Raw genomic sequence first — 11004 nt, 5'->3', positions numbered from 1 at the left:
TAAAGTTGCTCGTATATGTGCTGGTGGGAGGTAGCAGGTACACTACTAAACTAAGTTGCTCGGACTCTCCAAAAATGTGACCGTACCCGTATCGGATCCTTCAAAAATGCACCACTTTTGAAGGATCCGACACATACCCAATGACATTTTTGAAGAGTCGGAGCAACATAGCTAGTAAATAGTCGAGGTGCGAGCAAACTAACTAACAATACCTGTGAGGAATATACTTGAGAAGACCCCAAATAGCTTGTCCACCCATGGAAAATCCTATAACATAGAATTTAGATCCCAATTCCAATTGATCAGCTAATTCTTCAATGTCAAGAGCTAAAGTCTTTGGTGTTCTTTTTGGATGTGGATCACTTTCACCATAACCAGGTCTATCAATTGACACAATATATATTCCCAAACTCTGCATAACTTCCTGCAAACAAAAATATATTCGAGTCGACGGTAAGTATCCCTCCATCCTTAACAAGAAATCTTGGATTCGAGCGCTGGAATTAAAGTTGCTTTTGTGAGGAGCCTTTACTCTCTAAGTGAGACTTTCCGACGTGAATTTAGACTAGTGGGGCTTGGTATCGGAATTTCTTTTTTAAAAGTACCCCTTCATTCTTAACTAGAATCTTGGGGTTCGAGCTATGAAAATGGAGTTGCATTTAGCCGGGAGCCTTAAAAGTGTGACTTCCCCATGCAAATTTGGATTAATCAGTGGGCTCCAACCAGCTCTAGACACCAGTGTACGAGCCAAGATTTTCACTAAAGGATTTAAAATATAAAAAGTAAACGCACGAATAAGCAAGAGCGGGGATTTAAATGAGCCCCTCGGCCCTTCTTGGCTCCATCCCTGCCGGACACTGGATGGAAAATCAAAAAAATACTTCAAACTACCTTTAAAATTACCCCTCCATTCTTACTAAAATCTTGGGGTTTGCACTCTTAAAAGTGAAACTTCCTGACACAAATCTAGATTAGTCAGACCCCGACACAGACAACCAAACACACAAAAAACAAAACAAGAAACTAAAAACAACCTTAAAAACCATACAAAGGGGAAAAAAAGAACAAGTAAAGATGAGATACATACAGGAGAAATAGTGGTGAGCAAAGCAACATTATGTCCAACACAATCAAAGCTAAAAACAATCTTGGGATTCGCGCTTTAAAATGGAGTCATCTTTAGTCGGAAGCCTTAAAAGTGAAACTACCCAATACGAATCCAGATCAATCTAACTCTAAAACAAACCTTAAAAAACAATTTTGGGATTTGAGCTCTGAAAATAGCATAATCTTTGGTCAAAAGACTTAAAAGTGAGCAGATTAGTTAGACCCCAAAACAGATACCGAACGTAAAAAGATGACAAAGAATAAGTATCATGTGAAACTATCCAATACGAATCCAGATTAATCAGACTCTAAAACAGGTATCTGACACAAACCACTAAAAACAACCATAAAAACAATCTTGGGGTTTGGTCAAGTCTTAAAAATGAGCAGATTAGTCAGACTCCAAAATAGATACTGAATGCAAAAAAAAATGAAAAAGGACAAGTATCATATGAAACTATCCAATACGAATCCAGATTAATCAGACTCTAAAATAGGTATCCGACACAAACCACTAAAAACAACCTTAAAAACAATCTTGGGGTTTGGTCAAAAGACTTAAAAGTGAGCAGATTAGTCAGACCCCAAAACAGATACCGAACGCAAAAAGATGACAAAGAATAAGTATCATGTGAAACTATCCAATACGAATCCAGATTAATCAGACTCTAAAACAGGTATCCGACACAATACACTAAAAACAACCTTAAAAACAATCTTGGGGTTTCGTCAAGTCTTAAAAGTGAGAAGATTAGTCAAACCTCAAAACAGATACCGAACACAAAAATATGACAAAGAATAAGCATCATGTGAAACTATCCAATATGAATTCAGATTAATCAGACTCTAAATCAGGTATCGGACACAAAACACTAAAAACAACCTTAACACTAAAAACAACCTTAAAAACTATCTTGGGGTTTGGTCAAAAGTCTTAAAAGTGAGCAGATTAGCCAAGACTCCAAAACAGATACCGAACCCAAAAAAATGAAAAAGAACAAGTAAAGATGAGATACATACAGGAGAAATAGTGGTGAGCAAAGCAACATCATGTCTAACACAATCAAAGCCATGAATGAAAACAAATTTATGTTTTGCTTGATCTCTAGGAACTCCATTTTCTTTATAAGCCAAATATCTCCCATCAGAAAGCTTCACTCTTGGTGCTGTTATTGGTGGTCCATTATTTGAACCACATTTCTTTGGTGGTGGTGGCATAATTGCTTTATATATCAATGCCAATATCACTATTCCAAATAATGCTATCATCTTTCTTATCATTCCTGAAAAATAATTAAAACATATATATATACACAATCATATTTCAAGAAAATTCAAGAAAATTTTTAAGATAAGTTTTAGGCCAAAATTACCACAACAACATCATAGTATAATGTACGCAGACTTCACCTCTACCTCGTAAAAGTAGAGAGGTAGAGGGTCTGTTTTCGATAAACCCTCAACTTAACTGGTACACGTGAAACAATCCGAAAACATGATACATATATGGGAATTTTAGACCAAAATTACAACAACAACAACATCCTAGTATAATGTACACAGACTTCACCTCTACCTCGTAAAAGTAGTGAGGTCGAGGGGTTCTTTTCGATAAACCCTCAGCTTAACTGTTTCATGCCAAACAATCTAAATACATGATACATATATGGGAGTTCTAGACCAAAATTACAACAACAAGAACAACATCCTAGTATAATGTACGCACACTTTACTTCTGCCTCGTAAAGTTAGAGGGGCTATGTTCGATAGACCCTCAGCTTAACTAGTACGTGTCAAACAATCTGAAAACATGATACATATATGGGAGTTTTAGATCCAAATTACCTTGTAAAAATGTTGAAATATTTTGAGTTGAAGGAACAAGTTCCACCCAACTAACTTTAAGAAAAAGTAGTTGGGAGAATTCAAGAACAACAAATAATAATTATATATAGAAAAATAATGATATGAAGGGAATGGCCACTATCTTTTTTGGTGTTACAAGACTTACTTTGTGTATGGAGTTCTTCTTCTACTTGCTTCTGCTTCAATGATTATATATAGGCCTACCTCATTCAATATTTTAAAAGAAAAAAATAAAAAAATATTACTATCTCTGTCTAGTATTAATTAATTGTCAAAGTAATTAGAAACAAAGCTAGAGTATTTGCACTGAATTTCCTACTTTATTTGGATTTTATTGTAATTATATTTTAATTCGAAAAGATTTTCTTATAGTGTTTTAATTTGTAAAGAATTTTTTAGTAGAAAAGGTTTTCTTATAGTGTTTTACTTAGTAAAAAAATTTTTAGTAGAAAAAGTTTTTTAACTTTTTTATAGTGTTTTAATTCGTAAAAATTTTCTTAGTAGAAAATATTTTCTTATAGTGTTTTAATTCGTAAAAATCTTCTTAGTAGAAAAAGTTTTCTTATAGTGTTTTAATTCATAAAAAAATTCTTAGTAGAAAAGGTTTTCTTGTAGTGTTTTAATTCGTAAAAAATTTCTTAATAGAAAAAGTTTTCTTATAGTGTTTTAATTCGTAAAAAAAATTTTAGTAGAAAAGGTTTTCTTATAGTATTTTAATTAGTAAAAGTTTTCTTAGTAGAAAAATTTATCTTATAGTGTTTTAATTCGTAAAAATTTTCTTAGTAGAAAAGGTTTTCTTATAGTGTTTTAATTAGTAAAAATTGTCTTAGTAGAAAAAGTTTTCTATAGTGTTTTAATTCGTAAAAAAATTCTTTGTAGAAAAGGTTTTCTTATAGGAAACAATCTCTTTCATAATCGGTTAATTATCTCTTGAGAAAAGTTTTTAACTTCCATAAATAGACACAATAACATCCATAATTTTGTTTTTGAGAGTTTTGTTTAGGTGAAATTTTTTCTCTCGGTACTTTTTTTATGTTTTTTAATATTTAATAGTAGATTTTATATGTGGGTCAATTGACCAAATCATATAATAATATTGTATTTTTTTTAATATTGTTTTCTTTATTGTCTCATTTATCATCTCATGATTTGCAATTAGTAGTTTCCGCACGCCGTCCTCTCGATTTCGAACCCAATAATAATATGTTAACAAATATTAAACATGACCTCAATTGATAAGTAAATATTTCGATTTTGAAAGTGCATGTTGAGACAACTTAACTCATCTTTATTGTGTTGACTGAACAATCCAACACAAATTAATCATCTAGACCATGGTCCGAGTTTGGATCCAGAAGGTCGAACTCTCTCGGTGAAAAATTATATTATTGATATATATATTTGAAATTATTTTTTATGAATATATAGTAGATATCGAATTTTCTTCAAATTTTCTTAATGAAAATTCCAATTCTGCATCTAAAATTTACGTGTTACGTGAGCGTGAGCAGATAGTGACTCACCAACCATAAAATGCAATAGTTAGAATTGAGAAAGTGGTTTGTGGGGTCAATAAAATTCTTGCTTTGGCTTTGTGGAAAATTCCAATAAAAATGAAAGACTAATTTGGTCTACTTACATTAGGTCATTCTAGAGTCCTAATCATAACCACTTCTACCTAATTAAAAAAATAATCTAGATTTTCATAAATAAATAACTATAGTTTAAAGCATAGTTATAAAAATGTAACTCTAATTATTGTTGCATTAGACGAAAGAGTTGTAGTAGGTATAGGTATCACTAGTATGCACGAACAGCAGCGAAGTCAAAATTTTTATTGAGGAAATCAGAAGTACATATACGAACTAGCTGAAGGGATTCGACATCTGCTATATATACATAAATATAATTTTAACCATTTATAAATAGTGTACTTTTTTGCTGAAATATGGTTGGGTGAACCTCCTAAATATATGCTAGCCCCGCTTCTGTACACGAAAGAGTTGTATTCAAGCAGTGGATATCAATTGTATCAGACAGCTATTAACTGTATCGATATATCGTAATTCTTCTTTTTTTTTTGAAATGTTACTAGGTAAATATAGTCTAAATTACGTCTTATATATCAAGTCGAGTAATTTTCTATTTTAATTTGACAAAGTTTTCAAGTAAAGTATGAAAAATTATGTTTTAAAAAATTAGTTTGCATTCTTTCTTTGGTCAATAGAAGACAATTTGCTATTTTAAAACATATTGTGTCATATATAATTAATAAGTAGGATCCAAAATCTACCAAATTTTGATTCTCAAATACTTTGAATTAAGTATAAGATGAAAAGTATTAGTAGCAAAATTCCAAGAATAAAATAATGAAGGTAATTGCAAATGATAAGTTAGAATCATGAAATGTATATTAAAATACAAGACATGTATTTTTATATAAAATATTTTATAGAAAGACATTTATTTTATATAAAAATGTTTTGGATCATTACCTATGGGACAAATAATAGTTTATGCATAATTTTCAAATACCATATAAATATTATTGTAAAATATTTCAAAATTAATCTACTCAATTCATGATCAAAATTACGTATTTTGACCCTCGCACCCTTCACATAAATAAAAAACAAATTAAATAATTTATTACACGAGTCGAACCATGATCTACAAATCAAATAAAATATAATTTTATCGTTACTTCAAAAATAAAATTAAAATAGATAAAAGAAATATATAGTGCCAAAAAGCAAAAAAGAAAGTTATCGACATATTTGAGCAAAGAGCTTTCGGTGTAGATAATTAATTAATTTTCTAGAAAGCAAATACTATCATGATTCATTATAGCATAAAATATATCTTATTTTTATAATTATAAATTTCATACCATAAAAAAAGTTATTATAATTATGTATATTTTTTTATTATCTGATAAGTAATAGCAATAATACAATTAGTGAAATTTACAAGTAAGATTTGGTAGTGGCGGATTCAGGATTTAGGGATCGTGAGTGTTTTAAATTTGAACACATAACTTGACGCACAGAGCTTTAAAGTTTTACGTGAAAGCTAAAGCGGCACTCGTCTATCATCTTAATTTACGGGATGCTTTTCTAAGTCTTATATCAATTTTTATATAATTATATCTAATTTGTATCGAATTTAACGGGTGCTGAAGCACCCCAAAATTGAAATTAGGTCTGCCCCTAAGGTCTGGGAAAGGTAAAACGTACACAGACCTTATCAATACATCGTGAACGTAGACAGATTGTTTCCAATACAGCAAACTACCTCATGGAGGTAGACAAATTGTTATCAAAAGATACCCTACTCAAATAGAGCAAAATACCTCGTGAAGGTAGACGGACTATTACCAAAAGATGCCCTACTCAAATACAATAAATTTTTGAACTCCAACTCGACGTATGTAATTTTCACAATGCTCAAAGCTTTTAATCTACAATGCCATATATAATTTCCCCATTTCTCCAATTTCCTCTCTTTTTGCTCAAAATCCGTCATTAATGGCGAGCTCAAAGCTTTGAACTCCAACTTCGACGTATATAATTTCCACAATGCTCAAAGCTTTTAACCCACAATGACATATTTAATTTTCAACATAACCCATAATGCCATATATAATTTAATACAAAATTAAATTTTAAAAATTAACTACAAAAATAAAATGTGGTTGAAGAAGAAAATTGAGGAAAATGGGAAATGGGAAAGAGAAAAGAAAATAATAAACTTAAATAATTAATTTTTTAGAGTAAAAATAAAAATAACGTGACAATGACGTGACAGCGAGTGCAGCTCACTGCCTGAAACAATGTCTGGGCATGAGCTTTTAGGGGTGTAAATATTTCACTTTAAAATATTTCAGGGGGTCATAGAATCCCCGCAAAATATAGGTGTGTAGTTGGAATTTGGGGTAAATGTAACGGTACTTTTGACCATTTTCTCTAAATAATATAGTATAACAGATATCACAAGCATGACTATATAATGTTGGAGTTAGTACAACCATAATTGCACACAGTACGTTAACAACAACATCACACAATTCACTCAGAACTAGGCAAACAATCCATTTAATTTGACGTATAATTTTAGGAAAAAATGATCTGAAATATACCTAAATTTTAATGAAATTTATTATAACACACCCGAACTTTGCGGGAATCCTACGACCCCCTAAAACTTTGCAAGGATCATATGATCTTCATAGACTATTTATTAACGTATTTTACTGACATTTATTTGCACTAAACTTTTATTCATTTATTTATTTATTAGCATAGTTTATTTTTTATTAAATTATAAATATCGTTAAAATACATTAATAAATAATTCAGAGAATCATAGGACCCCACAAATTTCATCAAAATTTAATTATATTTTGAATCTTTTTTTCCATAATTTTATATAGTGTCTATTTTGATTCATAATAAATGAATTTCGTCCCTTTAGGCATCGAATTCATAAACACTCATTAAATAAATTGGTGCAGTTGTTTGTTGCACCAATATTTGTTGCAGACCATATTATAAATTTAATAAAAAAAAAAATAAAGTAGATATAATACAAGTTGTGAATTCCAAGTAATAATAAACATGCTTTACTCTATGAGTTAGCCTTAATCTTTACGTTACATCAAACATGTTTAGTTTTTATTTATACTTTATTATTAATTAATTCTTTTCTTTGTCATGGTTTCTATCTTTTTTTTGACGTTTTTGACAATATAAAATTGTTTATTAGTCAATAATTTCTACTTGCATGAAGACAAAAAAAAAAAAAAAAAAAGAGCATCTTCAACTATTTGTGTGGTGAAGTATTTTTGACCTTTTTAATACGTAATTAAGGTAAAAGTAAAAGGATTTTATATTTAAATAAATTCACTTCTACAAAGAAGTTTTCTTTGGTTAAACATTTGAGTAAACAACATAAATTCCGACAATTTAAAATTTAATTACAAAATTTTTTTGACATTTTGCATCATTATTGAAAATATCAATCTTGAAATTGTCGAGATATATAAATAGCTTCTGATAATCCAATGAAGATATATTTTTCTTCTTCGTAAAGATACGTAATTAGCTTCCGATATATTTTTTTTATTTTGGGTCTGTTGAGATACACAATATATATTCAACTAAGATACATTTTTTCATTTGTATAGATATATAATTAGCTCCCGATATATTTTCAATACATCCAATAAAGATACATAGTTAGTTGATCTGGATGGCACATAATTAATTTTCAGACAAGTCTATGAGGTGATTTTTGTCTAGGTTTTTTCGATAAGAAATCGATATTCTGAGATGTCAATAAAGGGAGAGCAGAAAAGAGAGTTGTGAGTGTTCGAGTTTATATGCACCTGATATTTATTCATATAAAAATCAATGAGTCGGATCATGCCCGTCGTTGTCTTTTCTGTCAAGGTTTCTTGCAAGGAATTGATATTTTGAGATGTCAATAGATAGAGAGCAGAAAAGAGAGTCGTGAGTGTTCGAGCCTATATACACCTGCTATTTATTCATATAAAAATCAATGAGTCGGAGCACACCCGTCATTGTCTTATCTGTCGAGTTTTTTTGCAAGAAAAGGATAGTCTGAGATGTCAATAGAGAGAGAGAGCAGAAAAGAGAGTCGTGAGTATTCGAGTCTATATGCATCTAATATTTATGCATATAAAATCAATGAGTGTATGACATTTGTCTTTTATTCGACATGTTTATTACTTAATTATAGTAAAAAGATACCCTATATTTTTTGTTAGTTTTGGATCATGAATCCCCCGCGTGCACTCGATCCGGACCAGAGTGTTTTAAATTGAGCATCAAATTATGTAACTTCTGATGAGAAATTAAGTCTATTTTTTATGGGAACATGTTTTATTAAAACAGAATAACCTCTCTTCAAATAAGGATTCCCTTCCCTAAAAAGACAATGCGAAAATAAAGAAAGAAAAAACACCTACAAAAAAAGAACATTTAGTTTGTGATCGAAATTTTATTTCCAAGAGATTCAAAGTAGGACTTGGACATATTTGTTTTGATGATGAGTTCATAAATTCCGTCACAAAGAAAGGTACACAATTCGTTGTTCTCGCTTCGTTACGTTATTATTATTTCGTAAGTTTCAGGATTGCGTTTGATCAGAATGTGACTAATTAATCTACCGATAATTCATTTTTGACCCAAAATACGTCCGAATATCGATCCATTGATATTAGCAGTCGATTTCAGCTATTGTTTTTTTTGAATGAAATTAATTGATTAGCAATAACGTGACACAATTAATTTTTTGAAGACAATTATGGGACCATTGATATGAAAATGAAAATGATGTGTTACAAATAATTTGATTGATTGGAGAAATTTAATTCAATGGAATCTTATTCATGGAACCTAATCAAATAGTTCATTGAAAATGAAAGGTTTAAATTAAAAAGGCTCATGAATATTCCTTTCTAAATTTAACCTTTTCTTAACCATTCAATATTCAATTTTTTTTTATTAATTTAAAATTACATTGCGTAAATCGAAAAATACTTTGTGGCTAGCCACAATTAGGATGGTTGATTGATAATGCTTTTCATCAAAATTTATAGAGAAAAGACATCGAAATCATGTCGAACTTGTCACGAAAATTTATTTTAAACTCTAAACTAATTAAGTAATTATTTACCTCCTTAACAACTTTAAAGTGTACTAGTTTAGGTGTACGCGCTTTGCGTGTGTACCTCACTTTGATGAGTTCAAACATTACACTAAATAGGATATTTATTTAAATAATAAAGATGAATATAATAATTAAATTTAATATTTTTTGAGTATGTAAAGATGGAGAATTTATTTATTAAATCTAACCTTTACCAAAAATATTTTTAAAAGTCGATTGACATTCATTTACCATCTATAAATTGCAACAAAATAATACAATGATAGATACATCAAAATAATACAATTAAATCTAATTTTTACAAACAAAAAAATTCTCAAAGTCATCCGACACTCATCTACAACCTGTAAACAATAACAAAATAATACGATAATAGAGAGATCAAAATAATACAATTAAACCTAACGTTTACATAAAAAAAAATCTTCAAAGCCGACCAAAAGTTGTCTATCACATGTAAACTACAACAAAATAATAGATAAAAGTGATATCAACAATACAATTAAACTTAAATTTTACACACAAGAATTTCTCAAAGCCGATTGAGATTCATCTACGAATTGTAAACTACCACAAAATAACAAACTAATAGAGATATCAGAATTATACAATTAAACCTAATAACCTTTACCTAAAAAAGAATTTCAAAGTCGACCCACGTTAATCTAGCGTCTGTAAATTAAAATAAATAATAAGATAATAAAAATATCAAAACAATACAATTAAATCTAACCTTTACACAAGAAATTCTTCAAAGTTAATCGAGATTCATCTACGACCTGTAAACTATAAAAAAAATAATATAATAGTGATCACAAAGCTTCAATTTTGATCCAACTAATTCTTGTCTGAGCGAAAATTTTGACCTTAAAGAATGATTTTAAATGAAAACAAAGAAGACATATATATACACACACACATATGTTGAATTCTATTATGCTGATAAAAACAGTGAAGAAGTTGAGGGTTAGAAAATCAAACATCCACCAATATAGACATGCAATCGAATCAAGTTAAGATGAGCATCAATCACATTCTCTCAATGGACAAAGTGGTTTGTTATCTAGTTTAACGTACATTCCAATATTTATAAAAGTATTTCCTTAATAGAGTCCTATTTTATGAGTATTTTTCTAATTGAACAGTAAAAAGAAAAATATTAATTAATTCTCCTACCATATATTTTAGGAATTCTAGTAGAAAGAAAAATATTAATTATTTTTTCTGTCATATATTTTAGGAGTCCTATATATTTTAGAAAGTCTAGTTAATATAATAAAAAATACTTAAATAATAAATTAAAAAATAGTGAAAAAACAATTTTATCTAAAGAAGAGT

At 29.4% G+C, this 11004-nt stretch overlaps 1 protein-coding gene across 7 annotated transcripts in view; it reads right to left on the bottom strand.

The window, feature by feature from the left end:
- Nucleotides 1-11004, bottom strand: part of LOC107843218 — a 40776-nt gene that overhangs the window by 16600 nt on the left and 13172 nt on the right. For 2 of the 7 annotated variants that reach the window (XM_047395936.1, XM_047395940.1), the window contains exon 3: nt 213-424. In XM_047395936.1, coding sequence (XP_047251892.1) covers nt 213-424 — 212 coding nt within the window. Of the gene's footprint in view, nt 1-212; nt 425-1087; nt 2041-2127; nt 2391-2833; nt 3239-11004 lie in introns of those variants that run through there. The other 5 variants (XM_047395938.1, XM_047395937.1, XM_047395939.1 and 2 more) reach the window with 5 other exon arrangements.

The sequence above is a fragment of the Capsicum annuum genome, chromosome 9 (genome assembly GCF_002878395.1).
Source record: "Capsicum annuum cultivar UCD-10X-F1 chromosome 9, UCD10Xv1.1, whole genome shotgun sequence".
In the NCBI taxonomy this organism is placed as follows: Eukaryota; Viridiplantae; Streptophyta; class Magnoliopsida; order Solanales; family Solanaceae; genus Capsicum; species Capsicum annuum.
Note: the sequence above shows the minus strand (reverse complement) of the source record. Positions and strands in the feature narration are given on the sequence as shown.